At 42.1% G+C, this 27,536-nt stretch overlaps 3 protein-coding genes across 4 annotated transcripts; 1 reads left to right on the top strand and 2 right to left on the bottom strand.

Annotated features, from left to right (window-relative positions):
• The first annotated feature begins 75 nt into the window (after positions 1–75).
• Positions 76–5,063, top strand: ada2b (adenosine deaminase 2b). Its single transcript, XM_014208295.2, has 10 exons — positions 76–283; positions 906–1,292; positions 1,413–1,632; positions 1,761–1,971; positions 2,126–2,253; positions 2,360–2,450; positions 2,611–2,719; positions 2,851–3,008; positions 3,211–3,413; positions 3,648–5,063. The coding sequence occupies exons 2-10, from the start codon at positions 917–919 to the stop codon at positions 3,745–3,747; spliced, it is 1,596 nt and encodes a 531-aa protein (XP_014063770.1). The 5' UTR covers positions 76–283; positions 906–916; the 3' UTR covers positions 3,748–5,063.
• LOC106609390 (probable polypeptide N-acetylgalactosaminyltransferase 8) lies at positions 4,071–25,872 on the bottom strand. Of its 2 annotated transcripts, none has more exons than XM_045722064.1 (12): positions 24,897–25,332; positions 21,253–21,499; positions 20,723–20,889; positions 20,408–20,591; positions 20,130–20,327; positions 19,819–19,933; positions 19,466–19,651; positions 18,984–19,121; positions 18,726–18,821; positions 18,407–18,571; positions 18,115–18,282; positions 4,071–4,169 (listed from the first exon to the last, which is right to left on the bottom strand). In XM_045722064.1, the coding sequence occupies exons 1-11, from the start codon at positions 25,090–25,092 to the stop codon at positions 18,148–18,150; spliced, it is 1,827 nt and encodes a 608-aa protein (XP_045578020.1). In that variant the 5' UTR covers positions 25,093–25,332; the 3' UTR covers positions 4,071–4,169; positions 18,115–18,147. The 2 variants fall into 2 exon arrangements, with proteins under 2 accessions (XP_045578020.1, XP_045578021.1); XM_045722065.1 differs by lacking the exon at positions 4,071–4,169 and adding an exon at positions 25,727–25,872 and having other exon boundaries at positions 17,572–18,282; positions 24,897–25,174.
• On the bottom strand, positions 4,512–10,656 carry LOC106609389 (probable polypeptide N-acetylgalactosaminyltransferase 8). The gene is made up of 10 exons (XM_045722066.1): positions 8,124–10,656; positions 7,247–7,493; positions 6,837–7,003; positions 6,522–6,705; positions 6,244–6,441; positions 5,925–6,039; positions 5,572–5,757; positions 5,168–5,305; positions 4,829–4,924; positions 4,512–4,674 (listed from the first exon to the last, which is right to left on the bottom strand). Exons 1-10 carry the CDS (start codon positions 8,314–8,316, stop codon positions 4,561–4,563), a joined length of 1,638 nt encoding a protein of 545 aa, XP_045578022.1. The 5' UTR covers positions 8,317–10,656; the 3' UTR covers positions 4,512–4,560.
• Positions 25,873–27,536: the final 1,664 nt, after the last annotated feature.

Genomic DNA, 27,536 nt, shown 5'->3' with positions numbered 1-27,536 from the left:
TTTTGTGACAAAGGAGTTGCACTATAGTCTCTTGTTATTTATTAAATTGAATCATCCGTGGCTCCTCCAGAGAATCTCATGACATGTTGCATTTTTGGACTGCATTCTGCTGACTAGCAACAACCATTAAGGAAGTGGGTATAACACAATGGTATTGTGAGCCCATCAACTCAGACTAAATAGCATAGTACTGGGGTAGTTTATTGAGAAAGGTTTGCACACTTGAGAAGGAAAAAGGGAATAAGGGAAGGGTAGAATACTTTGCTTCTGTTGCTTTTCATTTGTAAGTATGCTTTATTTTATTAATGTAAACTTTGGTTGAATTCAATTGTTTGATTCAAATTGTATGATTATCTCAACATTCCTGTTCAGGGCTGTGTTCCATTGTTCTTAGAAATCAAATTTTATTTGTCACATACATGTGTTTAGCAGATGTTATTGTGGGTGTAGTGAAATACTTGTGTTTCCAGCTCCAACAGTGCAGTAACATCTAACAATACACACAATCTAAATTAAAGGAATGTATAAATATTTGGACGAGCAATGTCGTAGCGGCATAGATTAAGATACAGTAGAAAAGGATAGAATACAGTATATACATATGAGTAATGCAAAATATGTAAACATTATTAAAGTGACTGTCGTATTCCTGGTTGTAATGCTGGTGAGTTACCGCTGCTCTGATATCCAAAAGTTCTTCCCGGCTGTATGTAATAAACACCAAACAATTCCTGGGCTAATAATGTAAGAAATACTGCTAAGTTTCCTAAGAGCTTGAAGCATGGCAGCCCTACCCGTCAGCACCATTTTCTCTAGTAGCATCAGCTTCTAGGTTTGCAATAGTACCTTGTGTTCTAAATTACAATCTCTGAAAAACTCTTTGTTCATTGTTGAATTAAATCTAGTATTCAGTTGAATGAGTGGCCTCAAGAAGGATTTCCACAGCTGGTTCTTCCAACCTCCAATGACACTGCAGAACAAGGTGGTTTTGCCCTCTAGAGGGAGGTATACCATCACCCTCCAGTTGGCAGCTGTGATGTGCTGTGTGACAGTATGCGGCGGGACCCCTGACCCCCGTCAGAGGGAGACGATGATTCACCAGGAGGCCTCCAGGCAGACAGGGGGTCGTGTGCAGCTGACAGGTGCAGAGCAGCGGCTCGACGCACACCTTCGCAAGCTAAAAGAACAAGAGATGGCTGCGGCCCAGTTCCCTCCTGCCTTTCACTTCTTCAAGGCACGGCCCCTCATCCATAAGAGTCCCATCTTTAGCCTGCTGCAAAGGATGCCCAAAGGTAAGACAAGTAATACAGTCCCACCGCCCTAGTGCAGCTGAGGAGCACCTTGGCTCACCTTATAAATATGTTTACCATCAATTTAACTGCATTTAGTACATTCTCAATACTGGGTTACAGGGGCAGCCCTCCACATCCACAGCTCATCCCTGGTGAGTGTTGATTGGCTGGTGAAGAACATCACATACAGACCCCATTGTTACATCTGCTTCACACGGGGCAGGTCTGTACGGTTCGTCTTCTCTAGTCGCCGGCCCTTCCCTACCTGGGACTGCCTCTACTGGCAACTGTTGAAGACCTTGAGAGCCGACATGGCGGATCCTACAGACTTTGACTACAGGTAGTCCACTATATCATTAGAGCCAAGCAATTCAAATAGGCGTCTATGAATGAACACATGTAGTAGCAAAAAGACAACTTTCTTATTCATGGAAGGGTAGTTTATTGTCTTTTTGGATGTTTTTCCAGCTTGATGCAGAACCTCACACTGTTCACTGAGGATCCAGACACTACCTATCCGAGCCAGGATGCAGTGTGGGAGAGGTTTGAGATGGCATTCGTGGCCTTAGCTGGGCTGGTCACCTACGCTCCTGTGTTTAAAGACTTTCTCTACAAGGGCTTAGAACAGCTGTTTCATGACAACATTATGTACCTGGAACTAAGAACTGGACTATCAAGGGTTAGTACTGTGGGCCTTAATCAAAAGTATATTGTGCAATATAGTGAGCTGGAATTACATGTTACCTAGGCTATATTAGATACCTAGATTTATTTTTTCCCCTAAGGGTTTTTGGTGATGTGTTTTGCCTGTTTTTATTCTGCACATCCTGCAGACATATGAGCTGGATGGAAGCATCCATGATAAAGCCTGGTCCCTGAGGACTTATCAGGAAGTCACTCAGCAGTTTGTGGCTGAACACCCTAGCTTTCTGGGAGTTCGACTCATCATTTCCGTCCATAGGTACAGTACAGACAAATACTATTTATAATCATTTCGGACTTGATTGAGCTTGCCTGTTGCAATGGAAACAATAGAATGATTGGCACTGCCCTTGTGTGCACCTTAGGGTTCTAAGTGTGTCTGATGTTAAAGCAGCTGTAAAAGAGGCCATTCAGATGCAGAAGGATTTCCCAGAGTTTGTTGCAGGATTCGACCTGGTGAGAATTCTCTTGAGGGGTAGAACCAATCATTATGCCCACTCATTACTGAAAATAAATACACAAACAATTTCATGATTTAATACATTTACATAATTATTTATTGCATTGCATCTATTCGACACACATTGCATAATGAACTGTTCTTTTGTGGTTTTAGGTTGGCAGGGAGGACAGGGGAAGACCTCTCTGGTTCTTCAGGGAGGCCTTATCTCTACCTGCAGAGCTTGGAGTCACGCTGCCATACTTCTTTCATGCAGGAGAGACTGGCAAGCATAGGATGATTTGATTTAAAACAATTGTGTAATTAACAAAAACAAATCCACGGTATATACACATTATTGTGATGCACTTATAGTATAACGTGTGTGTGTGTGTGCTTGCATTCATACTGGCGCAGACCAAGAGGGCACTGAAGTGGATGAAAACATTCTGGATGCCCTACTGTTCAACACCACACGTATTGGGCATGGGTATGCCTTGGCACACCACCCACTGGCAAAGGAGCTCTCCAGGAATGGAAACGTGGCCGTGGAAGTATGCCCCATCTCAAACCAGGTAAATGCCATATTGTCAGTACTCATCATAGTACAACTAATTCCCATTGGTTAAATAAAAAAGCAGCACTGTAGGGTGTTTCAGTTGGATGACAATAAAGTTAATCTTAACTGTAACTCTAGATATCTCTGTGTCAGTTGTCATTAGTCCATTGAGTTAAATCAGTGTTGACGTCCCTGAATCCCTGTGTGTCTATGACCAGGTGCTGAAGCTGGTGTCCGACCTAAGGAACCACCCTGCAGCTGTGCTGATGTCTGAGGGCCACCCCATGGTGGTCAGCTCTGATGACCCGTCCCTGTTTGGGACCACTGGGCTTTCCTACGACTTCTATGAGGTGTATGTGGGCATCGGTGGCTTGAGGGCTAACCTGGGCACTCTCAAGGAGCTGGCCATCAACTCCATAAGGTGAGGTCAAGAGTTGTTTAGAGAATTTCAATGTAATAGTATTTCATGTATCTTTATGGTATTACCTCTGTTTGCGCTGGATAATAAGTGTTCCATCTCTCATGACTGCTAACATAGCTAGCTAGCGTATGGGTGATTGGGTTCGGAGATTACCAACTGCTTAATTTGTAGTCGTGAAAAGTATGTTTGACAAAGTTGTAGTTATATGTCCTAGTAACCACGACTCTACCATAGATATAGTTCACTGCCATCACAGTTGAAGGAGAGAGGGCTGGCCATGTGGCAGAAGACGTGGGATAAATTCATCTCTGAGAACTCACACAGTAATCCCTGAGCAGTCGAGGATGGGACTTCTTCAAAACCACAATGATGTCAACTCAGCTCTATATGATGTCAACTCAGACAAATATTCTATGACCCTCTGGTGAAAATCTACAGTGAATCAATAACAAACCACAAATGAGCGGAAATACAGGAATCCTATATATTCTTTCTTTGCATTTACATTCAGGACCAAGGAGAACACAGCTCAATAGTATTTTGCATTCTGTGAGGAATCTGTCCCCATGAAGCTATGTACAACCAACAGCTCACTAACATCACACAGTCATCTCACTGCTGACCATCTCACTGCTGACCATCTCACTGCTGACCATCCTGCTGACCACCGGCTTTTCAAAGCATGATGATAATGATGTGTTCATAACAAAGTGGTACGGTGATAATTACCAGTTGATAATAACTCCTATAGTCCCGCTTGTATTGTCTCTGGTAGGCCTATCTCAGTGTATCAGAAGTCTTTAATCAGATTCTGTATGTTCCAGTGCTGCCCACTGCACTCCTGAATGATGAGCTGGTAGTAAGTGTCCTCCCCTGGGGCAATCTCCAGACATCTCTTTGTCTGTCTGTTCTGGATGGCTTTTCCCTGTCAAACACAGCAAACATTCTACTGTACAGTATCACAATAAAAACCACTAAAATGTAAATGACAGTTCTTTTAGCCATGGTTTTGGGCATGTTGCCTTTGAAATTCACTGTGTTTCAATATGCTTATTAGTATACATTTTCCTATTTACAGAGTGTTGTAATCCTCACCTGTTGGAATTCCCAGAGCATGTGGAATCCCTTCTGCTTGGCCACTTTGCACTCATACAGTCCTGGGGTTTCGAGTGCCAGTGTCCACCAGACAGCGATTAGTGTTGTACTTGTGAGACCTAATGCCTCCAATGTAGATCTCCCCACTGGTTCGATAATAACAGTTCTGGACAGAGAGTATAGATATTTAGGCTTTTCTGAGTCTGTGGTATTGACAGTACTTTGCATTGTGGTATGGATCGAATCCCAAGTCTGCCATGGGATGAACCATATTATACATGTAGTTATATAAAAAAATACTAAGCAATGATTCTACAAACCTGAGGACCATAATAATGGCATCCATATAAAATAGGTGTGTTCCCTGGAAATGGGCCTTGATCTATACAGAGATCCATCTTCAGATCATTGACCAGCTGTTGATTTTATAGAAAGAGATTAAACGGTTATAAAAGTGCAGATTATCATCCTGGTACAGTGTATATACATACAGTATAGATAACGAATGTGTTATGTCAAGTATGAATGTATTTACAAATAAAAGTGGGTAGTGTCTTGGTCGTGTAGTTGAATTAATTGTATATAATAGAACAGCAGAGTGGACTGTGTGTGTGTGTGTCTGTGTGCAGAACAATGATAAAGGTTTCAGCATCACTCACAGCTCCATAACCAAGCAAGTCACCCAGGGGGTCTAACATGGGATACACGTTATCCAGATACCACTGGAAGGGTTTGCAGTTCAGTCTCTCTCTCAACTTCTTCCTCTCTGAAACATCCCCAATGTCTATGCCATGATCCTGTGGTGAGAAAGAGGAAGATTTCTAAATCAGAAACACAGGCCATGTGAGCAATCCACCTATTATCCACTTTTGCTTACCGCCATCATTTTACATAGATCCTATGATCTTTATTATGGCATTGAGTAATAGACAATTGTTTTAAAATATTGACTGTCTAGTCTACTTATTTTCAAACACAAGTCATGCAAAACAGCAACCATTGCTATTCTATATAAGCAGCTGAACTAAACCTACTTTTTTGAATGGTTTGTTGTGTACAGTACCTTCAGTGGGATGTTCCAGGCAATGTTGACATTATGTTTGTAGTCATCCATCCAGACCTCAGCCACTCTCAGAGCATTCCTCTTCATTGTAATGCTCAGGTCGGGGAGATAGGGTTTATGGGCCCTCTCGATGTGGGCTATTTTAGAACAAGGTATGACCTCGACACTTCCACCACAAAGCCACACCTAGACACACCAAACACCAAGAGAGAAGAGAAGGAAGAGTTTATAGATATGGACTGAAGTGTCTGGATGTTGGATGTAGATTGGTTTGTTCAAACTGAATGACTCAAGAACAGAAAGTCTGCTTTGATTTCAAACTTTCATTTAGAAACTGTAGCAGAGGGGCTTACCCGGATGCCCAGTTCAACATTTTCACCTCCATAGATCTTCATACCACCATCCAGAGCACCAATTTCCCCAAAGAACAGGCGATCAACCACTAGTATGCCCATAATGGAGGGGCTCCTGACAAACATACAGTACAAATCATGGTCAATTCCACATTGGGAGAAGTGACATTCATTTTAATGAGTAGATAACGCAAACTAATAATCCAGGTGTAAATATTAGGTAAGATTTTCCTCCCAATGCTGTGCTTTCCTTATCGCCAATTCAAATAGACTTGTGAAACTGGACTACCATCCTATGATGAAATCACGACCAACTCACTTTCCTGGCTGTGACTCGTCTTTCAAGGCATACCACTCAGGTCTGAAGGACTCATACATACACCACAGGGCCCAGTCAAAGGCATCTGCAGAAGGCCCATAACGTGTGACTGTCAAGTCATCGAAATGGACTTTGTCAAACACCGGTGTCAACACCAACGTGCGGTCCTCCTTTATCCGAGCTAACAGAGGCTCCGCCCTGTTCACACAAACACAGAGTCAAAACACCATGTTGGGGGGGATTCAAAAAGTCTCACTGAGATATTTCATTTAGACTACCATTCCACATGGACCTCTATGTGGGCATCCAAGATGGCCACCACATCTCCTGTAGCTTCCCTCCACCCTGAGAGGCGGGCCTGTGTGAGACCGAGCTGCTCTTTGTGTCTCACTCTCTTCACCAGGCCCGGACGCTCTTCATGGATGAAGCTGATGTAAGCATCCAACTTCTCCTTTAGATCCTCTGTGAAAGCAGACACTTGCAAATCAGTGGTACCCAACGAAAGTTGAAAGCCACACCTACATTCAATCTAAATGTTAACAAATATACTATGAAATGTTTCTATGCGGAGAGCATAGACCAATTAGGCAAACCATTGGAGCTGTGGTCATCCACCAGTATAATGTCGTTGAGCAGGCGTTGGGGGGTCTTGTCTATGATGCTGCGGATTGCTCTCTTGATGATTGACAGGGCCTCGTCCAAGTAGATCAACACCACACTGATGGTGGGCAGGTCATGGGGATACTGGTGCTTAGCACACCTAACAGGCACAACAAACACATTTGGTCCACCTCATATCATTCATTCACTTCACCAAAGCTGCTGGTTCACTCTAAAAGTTAGTCCATTTCAATGTCATTTGTCAAACTGCATTAAAAGTGCTGAAGATTGAATTGACCTCTGATGACCTCGGATGCAACAGACTGTGGTTAGAATTCAGAAGTCTTGAGTTAGACATAATTTGTTGTGTACAGGTGGCGAAGGGATGAGGAAAATTATTTACTTAGGATCGCGAGTATCAGGGAGTTCCCTGTTCAGGGGTAGTCTGTCACTCAGGAAGGCGTTGTATCCATACATCTGAAACAGACCCTCTGCCTCATTCTGCTCCTCCTCTGAGAGCTCATCACCCCAGCTTGTGAACAGAGCTGAGTTGGGGTACACCTTCTTCACCACCTTCCTCTCCTTCTTGACCTCGGGAGCCTTCACAGCCTGCCCCTCTTTCAGACTGATCCCCTTGTTGATTGACTTCACTGTGGACACACATGACAGCTGCTCATCAAACTATAATTAATTGGTTATTACTGTATAATTCAGATTGTTTAAGGCCAAATAAATGAAATACAGGTGGCTAGTTGAGCCACATGAGTCACTCCTTTTGATACTGTACAAACAAAGCATGAACTTATTTGCACTGTTTGCATTAGCTTTTTAAAAGTTGATAAACAAGATTTGATCTGCCTTGGAGGATTACCTTGACGTAACTGTAAAAGTAAAAGTAAACAATGTGGAAAACTTTGGCACACAGACATTGATAGAAAAATGTAACACATTCTGTGCAACAATCAACAGTATACAGGATTAAAGAACATTCTAAATGATTATGGGCCATATTTTTTTTATTTGATCTAACCCTTTATCAGTTTATTAAACTCTTTATTTAATTGAGAACAGATTCCCTTTTACAATCATCACTGTGAAGTGTGAAATAACATTCTGGGATCAACTCTTTAGGCTAGATTCTAATGTGTTCTCAAATCCTCTAAATCTGCCCTACCATCTAGAACAGTGGCAGACTGTAGTCCAGATAAAGTACGTGGACAGAGCTACTGCCATTTCCCTTCCAGGTAAGTCACAGTTTAATGAAGGAGATTGAGACTTACACAGCTTCTCGATGTGAGCCTCCATCTTTTCCAGCCTCTTAAGCATGTCCTGGCCCCTGGACGAGTCATTCTGATGGGCCCTCTGCAGTCTCTCCCCATGAGAATGAACCTCCCACTTAATGGATGTGATGTAGAGTATTCCAGCAGCCATGGCCAACAAAGGGGCCAGCCCTCGGACCCAGCCTAGCCTCATCGTCCCTCTGAGTGTAAGCGGTCAGCCTGGGGATACAGACAGGATGGCCTTCCTCTCTCACTCTCTCACTGAGATCCAGGCTCGCCAGAAAGGAGGGAGGGGTGATGTAAGACATTTCCAAGTGAAAAAAAGAGAAGAGCAGTAGCAGATAGTCAATCAAAAATCCATTTTGTTTATTACAAGTTGCAACAGGGAGAAACCTCCAGCACAGAAGCAGAGAAAATGTCTAACTGGCCTTCTCTGAGAACAACCTTATATCCTAATCAGCGTACAAATGTTCTGTAAACACCAGCCTGAGAGGCTTGTAGGAAGTCAAAACAGAAGGCAGTAACTTTGTCAGCTGCTACAGAATCACATTGTTTCACACAATATAATAATAATCAGTGTATCCTCTGTCCTTGTACCTTCAGTCTGGCGTCAACCTTATCAGCAGTTATGAGTTTAGTCCATAACATACAGCCTCTAGTCTAGTGACCATCAACCCAAGTGTTACGAACAGAACACTGGAAATCACATGTATAACAGAAACTCCAAATATACTAACATTTTTGTTGAGCCCTCTAATTAAATCTGAATTTTTGTCATCTTAAATATTCCCATTACAGGTGAGGTGCACCATACCTGGCTGGCTGATTGGCTGGCACTCAGTGGGTGTGAGTTTCTCGTCACTCTCGTCCCCTAGACCAGTGGACCTCTCCTTGCTGTCAATCACTCACTGTCCCTGGTCCTGGAGTTTTGGTCAATATGATAATTGGCAAAATGATGTGTAAATGTGTAAAACACAGGGCTTTTCAGAGGAAAAGTGCACTGAAGAAAACAGTGACTTATATTTGTCTTAGGCCCATGAATGTGTTCCTTGTAACTTTATAGCCTTTTGTCCTGAAAAATATATCAACAATGATAAACTAGGCTATAATGAGATACATCAAACATACATACTTGCGCAGACCAGGTGGGCACTGAAGCGGATGAAAGAGAAGGGAAACGGGGCCTGGAAGTTTGCGCCATCACAAACTAGGTAAATGCCACGTTGTCTGTCAGCCCCTGTAATAATATAACTAATTCCCATTTGATTCAATGCAAAAAGCACTGTAGGGTATTTCAGTTTGTGGACAATAAAGTTCCTCTTAACTTAACTAAAACTCTAGACACAGTCGCTACCCACTGGGCACACACTGGTTGAATCGTAATTTGCCAACGTATGATGACGTGGAATCAACGTGCAAAATACATTTGATTTGAAAAAAGTATTCAACCAATGCGGTTTTCATCTAATTTCAACCAGCATTGTAAACATTGAAATTAGGGTAAGACTTCAACCTTAATACATTGACTTAACCTGACTATCGGGTTACATCAATCTAATTTCAACATAATCATCAGAACTATGTATACGTTGAAATTACGTAGAAAATTCCAGGTAGAAACATTTTTTGATTTATTTATCATATTCCGTTATATTGGGTGGTTGAAATTATGTTGAAATTTATATTTGATTATACATATGTTATTTTACCTTGTTTCAATGTTGATAGTAAAATGCTATGTTTGAAGCAGCATGATTCTTTCAACATCATGCCATCAACCAAAATAAATAGGTATATTAAAAGAAAATGTGAAGCCACATTGCAACTATTCTTGCCTGAACAGTGACTCCTACTGGTATATGTGACCCGTTTCAAGAAGCTAGTCGTATGTCATACATCACTACATCACTACTTCAAAATGCATTTTTGGTGAGAAATGCATTCTGGAACATGTGAACTTTCATATGGCTTAATAACAAACTTTTAAAGCATCTGTAAATACAAATAAAAATGAAAAAATGATAGTTGGTTTAGCCTCGGAAAAAGCCAGGAACCTTCCCACTAGCCATGATTGGCTGAGATAATGGATTGGGCTGGTCATACCGAGATATGAGTTTGGATTGGTCTGCCATGTAGCACCCTTCTGTCTATAACATGAGCTGCTCAGTATGTGTAGATAATCCTCGCTACCACAGCTTTTTTGAAAGATATAACGTCAGCCATGGAGAACTGCAAAAGTTCTGCTACTGCTCTCAACAACATTGCTGCCCAGAATTTAGCAGGTGCTATCAACGAAGATCAGTGGGAAAACTTTGTGATGGACTACTTTCTGCACATGGTCAGTGTGGACCAGAGTGACTTGACACAACAACGGGCCAAACAAGCTGTATCTAGCTACAAAACAATTGGAAAAGACATGCTGCCATGAAGCGCTCATCCATGTATACGGTTAAGAGTCTAGCTACATTTTTAAATATTATACATATCAAATTTTATCATAAAGTTGTTTTCATTGCAAGTTAAAGTGTACTGTTAGATAGCTAGTGAACATTAGCTTGCTGGCTCGCTAGCTAACATTACGTGTATGATCTGTGTAGTAATATTATTTGTATCTGAGAAAGCCATTTGCATTGCTAGTTATAGCCTAATGTTAGCTAGCTAGCTAACATTGAACCTAGTTGGTTAGCTTTAGCTATCTGCAGTTTATAGTCCAGCAATTAATGGCTAGCTATGACAAACCATTTACATTTACATTTGTACTGTCTATGGGTTGGGATTATGGTTAATTGTTTAGCTAGCTAGCCATGTCTAAACAAAAGACTCCACTTCACAAGAGAATGATTACATGACCCATCAAGTTAGCCAGGTGTGTCTGGGGGTGATTACGGCCATCTATTGTATTTCATAAACATGTGTGCATGTCTAGATAATAGTGACTTATCCACTTAGCTAGGTGTGGCTAGGGGGGGTAATAACATTTCTTTCACATGACCCATCAATTTAGACAAGTGTCTCGGTAAGCATCATCTAATAATTATTAAATATTTACACAATATTTTCATCTGGAGACTTTAAAAGACAGATTAGGATATTGGCCAAGGACTAGATAAAGTGTATTTTTACCTGGAGTTGTTCCTTATTGTAGGCTACTACTTAAATAACTTGTAGTCTTGAAATCTTTGGTTGTTTACTACACTACCTTACTCACTCTGTTTAGCACATGGCCTCACATGCGAATCCTTAAAGAGATGGGTGCGGCTAAGGCTTAAGAGTGTGTGAACGATGCTGAATAGGTGTAGACAAAGAAGAGCTCTCCAGTGGAAAATTTTTTGGATCTTTTATTTCAGCTCATGAAACATGGGACCAACACTTTACATGATGCGTTTATATTTTTGTTCAGTATACTTCTGAGGAACAGAAGAAGTGTGTGTTGGGTCTCACCCCTTTCGAGAAGGTTGCTGTGTCATGCGTTGCTCTTCGGAGCAGGGCACCTCTTAATAAATCCTCTTAGGGATAGGGGGCAGTATTTTCACGTCCGGATGAAAAACGTGCCCAGAGTAAAATGCCTGGTTCTCAGACCCAGAAGGTAGGATATGCATAGAATTAGTAGATTTGGATAGAAAACACTCTGAAGTTTCTAAAACTGTTTGAATGATGTCTGTGAGTATAACAGAACTCATATGGCAGTCAAAAACCTGAGAAAAATCCAAACAGGAAGTGGGAAATCTGAGGCTTGTAGTTTTTCAAGTGGATTTCTATTGAATTTGTAGTGTTTACGGGGTCATGTTGCACTTCCTAAGGCTTCCACTAGATGTCAACAGTCTTTAGAACGTTGTTTCAGGCTTTTACTGTGAACAGACAGCCAACAAGAGCTTCTGGAAACAGGTGTCCCAGGATAAGGCACGAGTTCAGGCTTGGGAGCGAGCTGACTTCATATTTATTCCTAAAGAGAACGGAATCGTCCGGTTGGAATTTTATTGAAGTTTTATGTTAAAAACATCCTAAAGATTGATGCTATACATCGTTTGACATGATTCTACAAACTGTAGTATAACTTTTTGGACTTTTCATCTGGAGCTAGCAAGCGCTCGCCTGGAATAGTGAACCTAACACACGAACAACATGGAGGTATTTGGACATAAAGATGAAGTGTATCGAACAAAACGAACATTTTATTGTTGAACTGGGATTCCTGGGTGTGCATTCTGATGAAGATCATCAAAGGTAAGTGAATATTTATAATACTTTTTCTGAGTTTTCTTGACTCCAAGATGGCGGGTTTCTGCTTGGCTTGCGGTTGTTTTCTGAGTGCCATACTCAGACTATTGCAAACGTGTGCTTTCGCCGTGAACCTTTTTTTAAATCTGACACAGCGGTTGCATTAAGGAGACGTTTATCTATAATTCTTTCATTAACTGTTGAATATTTTATCAACGTTTATGATGAGTATTTCGGTAAATTGATGTGGCTCTCTGCAAAATCACCGGAGGGTTTTGGTGGCAAAACATTTTCTGAACATCACGCGCCAATGTAAAATGGGGGTTTTGGATATAAATATGTACTTTATCAAACAAAACATGCATGTATTGTGTAACATTGAGTCCTGGAAGTGTCATCTGATGAAGATCATCAAAGGTTAGTTATTAATTTTAGCTGTATTTCTGGTTTTTGTGACACCTCTCCTTACTTGGAAAATGGCTGTTTGGCTTTTCTTGTTTAGGTGATGTGCTAACATAATCTAATGTTTTGCTTTCGCCGTAAAGCCTTTTTGAAATCGGACACTGTGGTTAGATTAACGAGAATCTTATCTTTAAAATTATGTATAATACTTGTACGTGTGAGAAATTTGAATTATGAGATTTTTGTTTTTTGAATTTGGCGCTGTGCTATTTCACTGGCTGTTGTCAAATCAATCCCGCTAACGATATTCGCGTGTTAAGGGGTCACTAAGAGGTTTTAAGGGGGTAGTATCTGACGTGCCGTGGGAAGTCGATTTAGAAGAAATTAAAAGTATCCCGGGAGTGAATGATGCTCAGCGGATGAATCATGTGGTGAACGGAAAGAAAGTGTTTTTGTTTCTTGAAATGCAGTCCTTACATACCCAGGTGAAGTTGGTTTACATGAATTACTGTGTTAGAGGGTTTATCCAAAGACTGATGAGGTGTGATAACTGTAAAGTGTTTGGACATGTGGAAAGTGTTTTGAAGAGGGGAAAAACCGTGATGTCCTAGTTGTGGAGGTGATAATTTAATGTGTTGTAGAAGTGAGGAGAATGTGGAGTGTTGAAATTGTGGTGGGAACCATGAAGGAACGGCTTTGAAGTGTCCGACGAGGGTGAAGGTGAAAGAGGTGGCTCGAGTCAGGGCTAGTCAGAGCATCTCATATGCAGCAGCAGTGAGAAGGGTTGAGGGATTGAGTGGTCCTGAAGAGTTCATGGTGGTGGATAGGGCTTCTCTGCAGGCGGCAGGGGTTGCCTCTCACCAGAAGGATCCAGAAATGTTGCACGTCAAGAAGGTGGACTTTGTAGCATTTATAGCTATGGTGGTTAATTGTACTGCCAAAGTGGAGAGGAAGTCCAGGAAAATAGACATCATTGTGTATGCGGCAGAAAGGACTGAAGGACTTCTCAGCGGAGGAGTTGCATGGAGTATTGTCACGTGCCGTACCACCCTCTCAGGCCCCAGAGCACAGAAGGGAGGTATATGGAGATTTGAAGGAAGGAAGAAGTGGGACTTTTATTTATGTAGTATTTTTAGTTGTGTGGATTAAGTTAGTTTTCCCCCATCACTTATGGATTTGTATTTATTTTTTATTTTTCAACCCTGTCCAGTTGGTGGCAGTAATGCAACTTTTGGTTGCCAACCGCTATTTAAAAACCACAGAAGAAGAAGAAGTCCCACTCTTGCAGGAACATGGAAATGGAGGTGACTGGTGATTGGTCGATATGTCAGTCAGGAAATGGGCGAGGAATTTTCTACACTGACTTTTTACCTGGGCTTTGCTCTGTTAAGAATTGGACAAAGTATTTAACGTTATGTGGGTTTCTGCATTCATAGTTCTAACTCTAAGCTCGATGAAAGTCGGTTGTTAGAGGTACTTCCTTAAGTAATGTAAGTAACACAACTTTTCAGTAAAGCACTCATTGCATCTACAAGTATTTCTTCGTCTCCGTCCCCATTACTGAGCGAGTTTAAAGTTCATTTGAAGAGTCAAGATACAACAAAGAAACTGCCAACGTGGTTTAGATGGATTAATGCAGCCTTTTCCCCTGCATGACGACGAGTGAATAAAAATAGAAAACGGAGACAGAAAGTAAAAGTTAGTTAGCTAACAAGGAGGGGATTCGATTATTGCCCCGGGCGCCAAACAAAAGTGACGCAGTTTTAGCACGTGGAGTAATGCACCATGCTGCATTGTTGATCAATGTGAACTAGCGGCACAGATTACCGATTTGAGCAGGGAGCGCCTCCCGCACCGTCTTCACCCGGTCACGTGACGGGCCAAAGCCTGGTTCAACCTGGGGCAGCTTAATCGAACTCCGTCAAGTAGAACAACATCACGGACAAAATTGTAAAGAGTGAAAACAGTAAACTAGTAAAATGAATTTACTATCAACCGTGAAAAACAATAAGGAAGGGTGATACCTTTCAAGGACCTCAAACAAATATATTAACTTCCAGGCTTTTCATGGTTCCTTTACCTACAGTTAAGATCTTCGTTAAAAACGTATGGTGTACCATGGGATGCCCTGGTAACATCCCACATAATGCTTACATGGATAGACCCTTCATTAACTTCTAAAATGGTCTCTGCCACTTATGATTGCCTGCTGACTGTTAAATGCGCTACATTGGGTGTCTCTCTAGCATGGAACCGCGAAATGCAGGGATTGGGGCACGACCTGAATTGGGATACCATTTGGGAAAATGTATTTGTTACTTCTAAAAACCCAGCACATCAGTTTATACATTATACGTTTATACATAGAAGTTATGCAACCCCATTTAGACGTTTTAAGATTAAGCTGATTCCAATTCCAATGTGTGATAGATGCCGTATGAATGCTGTTGGAACACTAATGCACATGTTTTGGGAATGTCCTGTGGTGTCCCAGTTCTGGTCACATGTTTCAGATTTCCTTACAAAAATGATGGGTTTCCCTGTGAACAAAGTTTCACCTTTATATTTGTTGAATGATGACTCTTCACTTGTATTGCAACTGGTTCAGAAAATAATCATTTACGCAGGGTTAACAGCAGCAAAAATGGTTATCCTTTGTGCTTGGATTACCCCTACAATCCTCTCCCTTCGAACATGGTTATCATATTTTCAAGATATTGTTTGTATAGAGCGATCAGTGGCCATGATAACAAAGCTCAGGCAAATACAGTTGAGGCATTGGATGTATTATGCAAAAACTTATCAGATATCAACAACTCTTAACCAAGCAATGGACCTACATGGTAGGGGAGTCGATGGATGACATTTTCTTTTCTGAGAATAATGTAGAATATGTTTTATTGTAAGCTCTACTTCCTTTTTGTCAATGTCATATTGTGCACTAAAATAATTGACTCGTGACAGTATGTAAATAGTTGTATTGTATGTTAATCTGGCGTTGTATATTGTGAAAAATAAAATTGATCACAAAAAAAAGGACGGTGATAAAATGCCTCTAACTGGAGCACTTGGTTAGTTTGAGTAAACAGTGGATCAATAGAGTCCTTACGTGGCATGTTTTGGATTTTTTGTGACAGTCAATGGCATTAAAGATTCAGTTAAAGTGTCAACGTTCCTTAGTGTGATGGGAGCTGAAGCTTTTAGCTCGCTAAGGAGCTTGGTCCAGACAGAGAAACCAGGTGACCAGTCATTTGTGGACATTGTGAAAACCTTGGAAGGACATTTTTGCCCCAACCCACTTGTAATCATAGAGAGATTCAGGTTTCACAAATGGAACCAAGAGGAGGGTGAATCCATTGTCCATAATGTTGCAGTACTGAAGCGACTAACTGAACACTGAGTTTAATGCAACACTGAATGACACTCGATCGGCTTGTGTGTGGCTTAATGCGTGAGGCAATACAGAAGTGCCTACTCACTGAATCAATGGAGCTAGCTGCAAAATATGCACAACAGCTGGGGGCTGTATCAAGAGTGCACAGTGCAGCAGCAGTGCAGGATAGAAAAAGGGGGCACCATGGAAAGCAGGGTCATCACCCATATGAATGCTGGGCAAAGGAGCTGACATGTCGCCATTGTGAAAAGAAAGGACACATTTAGCGAGCTTGTAAAAGAAATAGAGAGAAACCAGCAAAGGATAGCTATTATGAAATCTCTGGAAAATGAAACACAGCCAGCTGCACCCCAAGAAGAAACACCTGCATGCTGTAAAGCAGGACCAGTCAAGCAACAGGGACACAGAGACTGTAGAGGAGCTACCGATCAAGGTATTGACAGTTAAAGGAGACTCTACAGCCAACGGTGTCACTACACCATTGGGAGGACAGCAAATAAAAAAAAAGCAGAGGTCCTGTGCTGGTGGAACTAAACTGCCAAAAAGCCTGTACTCCCCATCTATGTGGTCAAAGCGCTGTGGGAGGGTGAGATTTGTCTGGATGAAGTTAAATGCAGTATATTAAGAAAGGGTTGCTGTGCTGACTCGTGAAGCTGTTAGGATGAATGAGAAGATGAACAAGATTTAGTGAAATAAGCTCAAGCCATCTCTAGCAAAGTTCATGAAGGCCAGAAAAGTTCCAGAATTATGCCGTCAAACTGAAGGTGGATTCTGACATACAATGGCTGGTCAATATTGGAATCCTAGGGACGGTCCCACACAGTGAGTGGGCCACACCTTTAGTCCACGTGATCAAGCGTGATGGCTCTGGTCATCTGTGTGGAGATTTCAAGGGGACCATTAATCCTGTACTGATGGTGAAACAATACCCACTTCTGATTATCCAGGAACTATGCGCAGGGTCGGCTGGTGGAAAGAAATTCAGCAATGCCTTCCTTAAGATGCATGTAGATGAAGAGTCACAAAAGTACCTCACCATCACTACCCACATGGGACTCTACAGATACCACCACTTGCCTTTTGGAATCATGTCGGCACCTGTCTTGTTCCAAAGGGCCATTGATCAGGTTTTGAGCCTGACCTCCCTAGGTCACAGTGTTACCTTGATGACATCCTTGGTAGTGGAAAGGATGATGAGGAGGGTGGCAGGTATGACGGCAGGTAGCCTAGCCAAGAGTGTGCAAAGCCGTCATCAAGGCAAAGGGTGGGTGGCTACTTTGAAGAATCTCAAATATAAAATATATTTTGATTTGTTTAACAGTTTTTTGGTTACTACATGATTCCATATGTGTTATTTCATAGTTTTGATGTCTTCACTATTATTCTACAATGTAGAAAAAAGTAAAAATAAAGAAAAACCCTTGAAAGAGTAGGTGTGTCCAAACCTTTGATGGGTACTGTATATGTTATATTGTTTAGCTAAACAGGGGGGCACAAAACACCTGCCATGAATGACGAGTCGCCAATGTGTACAACCAACAGCTCGCTAAGATCACAGTCATCTCACTGCTGACTAAGATAGGATTTTCGAAGCATGATGATAATGCTGTGATCATAACAAAGTGGGAAGGTGGTAATTACCACTTTAACACGTGCTTTGAACTCATTGAGAAACGTTGATTGGCTAATGGCCAACAAGTTGCGTCAACCATAAGCTATGAGTACAGCTATCATGTTTGTTAAATTATAGTGTTCAAAAACATATTTAGATTTTTGTAAAGAATGTTTTGTTGTTGCATTTAACTGCTGATAATGCTGTTTAAAAGGTAATTTCCTTAGTAGGTGAAGTGAGAGGTCAGCATGTGGGAGAAGTCGGAGCTCAGGGATGATAGATGAGTTTCCCATTAGTAATTACCAGTTGGAGGGAAGTTCAGGTGGACCTTTACCAGTTGTATGTGGTAAATACCACCTTCCCACTTGTATTGTCTCTGGTAGGCCTATCTCAGTGTATCAGAAGTCTTTAATCAGATTCTGTATGTTCCAGTGCTGCCCACTGCACTCCTGAATGATGAGCTGGTAGTAAGTGTCCTCCCCTGGGGCAATCTCCAGACATCTCTTTGTCTGTCTGTTCTGGATGGCTTTTCCCTGTCAAACACAGCAAACATTCTACTGTACAGTATCACAATAATTAAAAACAAGTGTCAGACATCTCTGTTGTTTCCAACAATTTATAAGCATCAACTTCCCTAAATCATGTTAGAGTGCTTACCTGTTGAAATTCCCAGAGCATGTGGAATCCCTTCTGCTTGGCCACCTTGCACTCATACAGTCCTGGGGTTCGAGTGCCGGTGTCCACCAGACAGCGATTACTGTTGTACTTGTGAGACTTGATGCCTCCAATGTAGATCTCCCCACTGGCTCGATAATAACAGTTCTGGACAGAGAGTATAGATATTTAGGCTTTTCTGAGTCTGTGGTATTGACAGTACTTTGCATTGTGGCATGGATTGAATCCCAAGTCTGCCATGGGATAAATCAAATTATAAAAGTAGTTAAATTCTAAGATATTAAGCAATGTTTCTACAAACCTGTGGACCAAAATAATGGCATCCATATAAAACAGGTGTGTTCCCCGGAACTGGGCCTTGATCTATACAGAGATCCGTCTTCTGGTCATTGACCAGCTGTTGATTTTATGTAGAGAGATTAAACGGTTATAAAAGTGCAGATTCCTATCCTGAATTATGACCCTGCATCCTATTGAAAAAAGGATGTCATGCATGCCACTAAACACAGTTGGTGAGGAAAAAGTTCCAGAACAACTGTAACATTTTAGCATCACTCACAGCTCCATAACCAAGCAAGTCACCCAGGGGGTCTAACATGGGATACACGTTATCCAGATACCACTGGAAGGGTTTGCAGTTCAGTCTCTCTCTCAACTTCTTCCTCTCTGAAACATCCCCAATGTCTATGCCATGATCCTGTGGTGAGAAAGAGTGTAACAAACGTTGTCATGGAGAGAAGACCAAGGCGCAGCAGGTATGTGAATACTCATATTTAATTTCAAAAAAAGAGGAAGATTTCTAAATCAGAAACACAGGCCATGTGAGCAATCCACCTATTATCCACTTTTGCTTACCGCCATAATTTTATATAGATCCTATGATCTTTATTATGGCATTGAGAAATAGACAATTTTTTTATAATATTGACTGTCTAGTCTACTTATTTTCAAACTCAAGGCATGCAAAACAGCAATCATTGCTATTCTATATAAGCAGCTGAACTAAACCTACTTTTTTGAATGGTTTGTTGTGTACAGTACCTTCAGTGGGATGTTCCAGGCAATGTTGACATTATGTTTGTAGTCATCCATCCAGACCTCAGCCACTCTCAGAGCATTCCTCTTCATTGTAATGCTCAGGTCGGGGAGATAGGGTTTATGGGCCCTCTCGATGTGGGCTATTTTAGAACAAGGTATGACCTCGACACTTCCACCACAAAGCCACACCTAGACACACCAAACACCAAGAGAAAAGAGAAGGAAGAGTTTATAGATATGTACTGAAGTGTCTGGATGTTGGATGTAGATTGGTTTGTTCAAACTGAATAACTCAAGAACAAAAAGTCTGCTTTGATTTCAAACTTTCATTTAGAAACTGTAGCAGAGGGGCTTACCCGGATACCCAGTTCAACATTTTCACCTCCATAGATCTTCATACCACCATCCAGAGCACCAATTTCCCCAAAGAACAGGCGATCAACCACTAGTATGCCCATAATGGAGGGGCTCCTGACAAACATACAGTACAAATCATGGTCAATTCCACATTGGGAGAAGTGACATTCATTTTAATGAATAGATAACGCAAACTAATAATCCAGGTGTAAATATTAGGTCATATTTTCCTCCCAATGCTGTGCTTTCCTATTCAAACAGATTTGTGAAACTGGACTATCATCCGATGATGAAATCACGAACAACTCACTTTCCTGGCTGTGACTCGTCTTTCAAGGCATACCACTCAGGTCTGAAGGACTCATACATACACCACAGGGCCCAGTCAAAGGCATCTGCAGAAGGCCCATAACGTGTGACGATCAAGTCATCGAAATTGACTTTATCAAACACCGGTGTCAACACCAACGTGCGGTCCTCCTTTATCCGAGCTAACAGAGGCTCCGCCCTGTTCACACAAACACAGAGTCAAAACACCATGTTGGGGGGGATTCAAAAAGTCTCACTGAGATATTTCATTTAGACTACCATTCCACATGGACCTCTATGTGGGCATCCAAGATGGCCACCACATGTCCTGTAGCTTCCCTCCACCCTGAGAGGCGGGCCTGTGTGAGACCGAGCTGCTCTTTGTGTCTCACTCTCTTCACCAGGCCTGGACGCTCTTCATGGATGAAGCTGATGTAAGCATCCAACTTCTCCTTTAGATCCTCTGTGAAAGCAGACACTTGCAAATCAGTGGTACCCAACGAAAGTTGAAAGCCACACCTACGTTCAATCTAAATGTTTACAAATGTAATTGCAAATGTTTCTATGTTGAGAGCATTGACCAATTAGGCAAACCATTGGAGCTGTGGTCATCCACCAGTATAATGTCTTTGAGCAGGCGTTGGGGGGTCTTGTCTATGATGCTGCGGACGGCTCTCTTGATGATTGACAGGGCCTCGTCCAAGTAGATCAACACCACGCTGATGGTGGGCAGGTCATGGGGATACTGGTGCTTAGCACACCTAACAGGCACAACAAATACATTTGGTCCACCTCATATCATTCATTCACTTCACCAAAGCTGCTGTTTCACTCTTGAAGTTATTGTCAACTTCAATGTAATTGCGAGAGCTTTGAATTGTAAGGTTCTATCTGCATTTTTGTCAAAATGTATTTATTGACATAGCCTTGTTCTGTTCAATGTTTTCTACCTATATAGCACTCTAAACACCCCAATCCATGTTGTTGAGTTTAAAAGAATACATGATAAAAATTGCTAGAATCATCGTTTTACAGGTAGAACCTTCTAGTTCTAAGGTCATGATTGCTCAAATTGAATTCACAGTGCTGGAGATGGAATTATTGAGATGAGGAAAATTATTTACTTAGGATCGCGAGTATCAGGGATTTCCCTGTTCAGGGGTAGTCTGTCACTCAGGAAGGCGTTGTATCCATACATCTGAAACAGACCCTCTGCCTCTTTCTGCTCCTCCTCTGAGAGCTCATCACCCCAGCTTGTGAACAGAGCTGAGTTGGGGTACACCTTCTTCACCACCTTCCTCTCCTTCTTGACCTCGGGAGCCTTCACAGCCTGCCCCTCTTTCAGACTGCTCCCGTCGTTGATTGTCTTCACTGTGGACACACATGACAGCTGTTCATCACATTGTAATAAATGTGTTAAGGCTGCCAGAATCAACATAAGTCACTCCTTTTGATACAAACAGAGCATGATCTCATTTAAAATCAAATCAAACTTTATTTGTTACATGCTCCGAATACAACAGGTATGAATACAACAGGTACAAACTTACCATGAAATGCTTACTAACAAGCCCTTAATAACCAACAATGCAGTTCAAGAAAGAGTTAAGAAAATATTTACCAAATGAACTAAAGTAAAAAATAATAAAAGGTAACAGTAAAATAGCAGTAACGAGGCTTTATACAGGAGATACCGGTACCGAGTGAATGTACAGGTTAGTCGAGGTAATTTGTACATGTAGGTAGGGATAAAGTGACTATGCATAAATAATAAACAGTGAGTAGCAGCAGTGTAAAAACAAATGGGGGGGGGGGGGTCAATGTAAATAGTCTGGGTGGTCATTTGATTAATTGTTCAGCAGTCTTATGGCTTGGGTGTAGAAGCTGTTAAGGAGTCTTTTGATCCTAGACTTGGCGCCGCCGTGCGGTAGTAGAGAGAACAGTCTTTGACTTGGGTGACTGGAGTCTTTGCCAATTTTTTGGTCTTTCCTCTGACACCACCTAGTATATAGGTGGACGGCAGAAAGCTTCGCCCCAGTGATGTACTGGGCCATACTCACTACCCTCTTTAGCGCCTTATGGTCAGATGCCGAGAATTTGCCATACCAGGTGGTGATGCAACCGGTCAGGATGCTCTCGATGGTGCAGCTGTAGAAATTTTGGATGATCTGGAGACCTATGCCAATGTGACAATCTTTTCGGTCTCCTGAGGGGGAAATGGTGTTGTCGTGCCCTCTTCACGACTCTCTTGGTGTGTTTGGACAATGGTAGTTCGTTGTTGATGTGGACACCAAGGAACTTGAACCTCTCGACCCGCTCCACTACAGCCCTGTTGATGTAGTCCACGATCAGCTCTTTTGTCTTCCTCACATTGAGGGAGAGGTTGTTGTACTGGCACCACACTGCCAGGTCTCTGACCTCCTCCCTATAGGCTGTCTCATTGTCGGTAATTAGGCCTACCCCTGTTGTATCGTCAGCAAAGCTTAATGATGGTGTTGGAGTCGTGTTTGGCTACGCAGTCGTGGGTGAACAGGGAGTTCAGTAGGGGACTAGGCACGCACCCCCGAGGGGTGCCTGTGTTGAGGATAAGCATGGCAGATGTGTTGTTGCCTACCCTTACCACCTGGGGGCGGCCCGTCAGAAAGTCCAGGATCCAGTTGCAGAGGGAGGTGTTATTATAAAATGCATTTAGCTCGTCTGGTAGGCTCGCGTCACTGGGCAGCTCACGGCTGGGTTTCCCTTTGTAGTCCGTAATAGTTTTCAAGCCCTGCCACATCTGACGAGCGTCAAAGCTGGTGTAGTAGGATTCAATCTTAATCCTGTATCGACGCTTTGCCTGTTTGATGGTTCGTCTTATTAGTGTCCCGCTCCTTGAAAGCGGCAGCTCTAGCCTTTAGCTCGATGCAGATGTTGCCTTTTAATCCATGGCTTCTGGTTGGGATATGTACGTACGGTCACTGTGGGTACGACGTCGTCAATGCACTTATTGATGAAGCCGATGACTGAGGTGGTATACTCCTCAATGCCATTGGATGAATCCCGGAACATAATCCAGTCTGTGCTCGCAAAACAGTCCTGTAGTGTAGCATTTGCGTCATCTGACCACTTCCGTATTGAGCAAGTCACTGGTGCTTCCTGCTTTAGTTTGTGCTTGTAAACAGGAATCAGGAGGATAGAATTATGGTCAGATTTTCCAAATGGAGGGTGAGTGAGAGCTTTGTATGCGGCTCTGTGTGTGGAGTAAAGGTGGTCTAGAGTTCTTTTCCCTCTGGTTGCACATGTGACATGCTAGTAGAAATGAGGTAAAACGGATTTAAGTTTGCCTGCATTAAAGTCCCCGGCCACTAGGAGCGCCGCTTCTGGATGAGCAATTTCTAGTTTACTTATGGCCTTATACTGCTCGTTGAGTGCGGTCTTAGTGCCAGCATCGGTTTGTGGTGGTAAATAGACGGTTATGAATGATGAGAACTCTCTTAGTAGATAGTGTGGTCTACAGCTTATCATAAGGTTCTCTACCCCAGGTGAGCAATTCCTTGAGACTTATTTAATATTAGATATCGCGCACCAGCAGTTATTGACAAAAAGACACACACCGCTGCCCCTCGTCTTACCAGACGTAGGTTCTCTGTCCTGCCGATGCATGGAAAATCCCACCAGCTCTATATTATCCGTGTCGTCGTTCAGCCATGACTTGGTGAAACATAAGATATTACAGTTTTTAACGCCCTGCTGGTAGGAGAGTCTTGATTGTATATCATCCATTTTGTTTTCCAATGATTGCACGTTGGCCAATAGAACAGATGGTAGTGGAGGTTTACTCACTCGCCTACAAATTCACAGAAGGCTGGTCGACCTCGGCCCCCTTTTTCTCCTTTTCTTCACGCAAATTACTGGGATTTGGGCTCGTTCCCGAGAAAGCAGTACATCCTTCGAGTCAGACTTGTTACAGAAAAAAATCTTAGTTCAGTTTGAGGTGAGTAATCACTGTTCTGATGTCCAAAAGTTATTTTCGGTCATAAGAGACGGTAGCAGCAACATTATGTACAAAATAAGTTACCAACACCAAAAAACGAACAAAATAGCACAGTTGCATTTAGTCATTTAGCAGACGCTCTTATCCAGACCGACTTACAGTAGTGAATGCATACATTTCATACATTTTTTCCCCCCCCGTACCGGTCCCTGTGGGAATCGAACCCACAACCCTGGCGTTGCAAACACCATGCTCTACCAACTGAGCCACACGGGACCACAGTTGGTTAGGAGCTTCAGTCACTGTTTGCTTGTGTTTTTTAAAAGTTGATTAACAATGTTTGATCTGCCTTGGAGAATTACCTTGAAGTAACTGATGTAAAAAAAAAGTTTACATTTTTTTTATTGTAAACATTGTGGTAAACTTTGGCACACAGAAGTTGGTAGATCAAAATGTAACAAATGTTGTTCAGCAAGCAACAGTATACAGGATTAAAGAACAATCTAAAATTATTATGGGCATATTTTATTTAATCCTTTATTAGTTTATTTCAACACTTTAATTAACTGGGTACAAATTCCCTTTTACAATCATCACTGTGAAGTGTGAAATAACATTCTGGGATCAACTCTACATGTAGGTTTAGGCTAGATTCTAATGTGTTCTCAAATCCTCTAAATCTGCCCTACCATCTAGAACAGTGGCAGACTGTAGTCCAGATAAAGTACGTGGACAGAGCTACTGCCATTTCCCTTCCAGGTAAGTCACAGTTAAATGAAGGAGATTGAGACTTACACAGCTTCTCGATGTGAGCCTCCATCTTTTCCAGCCTCTTGAGTATGTCCTGGCCCCTGGACGAGTCATTCTGATGGGCCCTCTGCAGTCTCTCCCCATGAGAATGAACCTCCCACTTAATGGATGTGATGTAGAGTATTCCAGCAGCCATGGCCAACAAAGGGGTCAGCCCTCGAACCCAGCCTAGCCTCATCATCCCTCTGCGTGTGAGTGCTCAGCCTGGGGATACAAACAGGATGGCCTTCCTCTCTCACTCTCTCACTGAGATTCAGGTTCGCCTGAAAGGAGGGTGGGGTGATGTAATAGAAATTGAACAAAGGCGAAGTGAACAAAGGAGAAGAGCAGTCGAGGATAGTCAATCAAAAATCTATTTGGTTTATTACAAGTTGCAACAGGGAAGAAACTCCAGCCCAGAAGCAGAGAACACATCTAACTGGCCTTCTCTGGGAATGCCCTTATATCCTAATCAGCATACACCTGTTCTGTAAACAACAGCCTGAGAGGCTTGTAGGAAGTCAAAACAGAAGGCAGTAACTTTGTCAGCTGCTACAGAATCACATTGTTTCACACAATATAATAATAATCAGTGTATCCTCTGTCCTTGTACCTCCAGTCTGGCGTCAACCTTATCAGCAGTTATGAGTTTAGTCCATAACAAACAGCCTCTAGTCTAGTGACCATCAACCCAAGTGTTACAAACAGAACACTGGACATCACGTTTGTTACACAAACTTCAAATATGCTAAACATTGTGTTGATCATTCTAAATTAAATATGAACTTTAGTCGTTTTAAATATTCCCATTATACTGTAGCTGAGGTGCACCATACCTGGCTGGCTGGCACTCAGTGGTTGTGAGTTTCTCGCCACTCGCCTCCCCTAGGCTGTCAATCACTCACTGTCTCTGGTCCTGGAGTTTGGGTCGATGTGACTTGTCATATACATAATGTATAAAACACAGTGCGCTTTTCTGAGGAAAAGTGCATTGAAGCGCAGTCACTTATGTTTGCCTTTGGCCCATGAATGTTTACCTTGTAACTTTATAGCCCTTTGTCCTGAAAGATATATCAACTATGATTAACTAGGCTATTATGAGATACATCAAACATGCATATTTGCGCAGACCAGGTGGGCACTGAAGTGGACGAAAACATTCTGAATGCCGTACTGTTCAACACCCAACATATTGGGCATGAATATGCAAAGGAAACAGGGCCTGGAAGTAGGCGTCATCTCAAACCAGGTAAATGCCACATTGTCTGTTAGTACTCATCATAATATAACTAATTCCCATTGATTCAATAAAACATCAGCACTGTAGGGTTTTTCAGTTTGGGGACAATAAAGTTCCTCTTATGTTAACTGAAACTCTAGATACAGTCGCTACCTACTGAGCACACACTGGTTGAATCAACGTTGTTTCAACGTCATTTTTCAACGTATTATGATGTGGAATCAACGTGGAAAATACATTGGATTTGAAAAAAGTCATCAACCATTCCTTTCCATCTCATTTCAACCAGCGTTGTAAACATTGAAATTAGGGTAAAACTTTAACTTAAATACATTGACTTAACCTGACTAACAGGTTGCTACATCAATCATCTGATTTCCACATAATCATCAAAACTATGTATATGTTGAAATTGTGTTGAAAATTCCAGCTAGAAATGTAAAAAATATGTTTTATTTTATTCAGTTATATTGTGTGGTTGAAATGATACTTCAGTAACCACCCCCTTTTGTGAGAAATTGGTCAATAATAATATTCTACCTCGGGCGGCAGGTAGCCTAGTGGTTAGAGCGTTGGGCCAGTAACCAAAAGGTTGCTGGATTGAATTCCCAAGCCGACAAGGTAAAAATCTGTCGTTCTGCCCCTGAGCAAGGCAGTTAACCCACTGTTCCCTGGGTGCCGTAGACGTGGATGTCGAGTAAGGCAACCTCTCTGATTCAGAGGGGTTGGGTTAAATGCAGAAGACACATTTCAGTTGAAGGCATTGTGACCAGCTATCCCCCTTTCCCTACCTTACTCAGGATTCACATGGCCTCACATGTGATGGGGTGGGGTTAAGGCTTAAGAGGGTGTGCATGATGCTTAATAGGTGTAGACTGGGGTTGAATGGCGGGAACCCAGTTATTGATATTTACTCCCCAAAACCACTCCCTTTTAAATAATAGTAAATTATTTCTATAAACATCATGATGTGAAATGGAACTGTTAAACGATATGCATGTCACGCTCGTGATGAAAGACGGACCAAGGCGCAGCGTGAGTTGAGTTCCACATATTTAATGCAAAGTGAAACTTAAACAATAAACAAACAACTAAATGTGAACTACGCGGTGCAACATGCACAACACAAAACAATATCCCACAAAGCAGGTGGGAGAAAGGGCTTCCTAAATATGATCCCCAATTAGAGGCAACGATTACCAGCTGCCTCTAATTGGGAACCATACAACTCACCAACATAGAAATAAAATGACTAGAACACCCCCCTAGTCACGCTCTGACCTAAACACCATAGAGAACCAAGGGCTCTCTATAGTCAGGGCCTGACAATGCAACGTCTAAATCTGGATTCTCTACGGCCTTCTCTCTGGTCACTGCATGAAGAATCATCAACACTTAGGGTGGGG

The sequence above is a fragment of the Salmo salar genome, chromosome ssa07 (genome assembly GCF_905237065.1).
Source record: "Salmo salar chromosome ssa07, Ssal_v3.1, whole genome shotgun sequence".
NCBI classification, from domain to species: Eukaryota; Metazoa; Chordata; class Actinopteri; order Salmoniformes; family Salmonidae; genus Salmo; species Salmo salar.
This window is presented reverse-complemented; position numbering and strand designations above follow the sequence as displayed.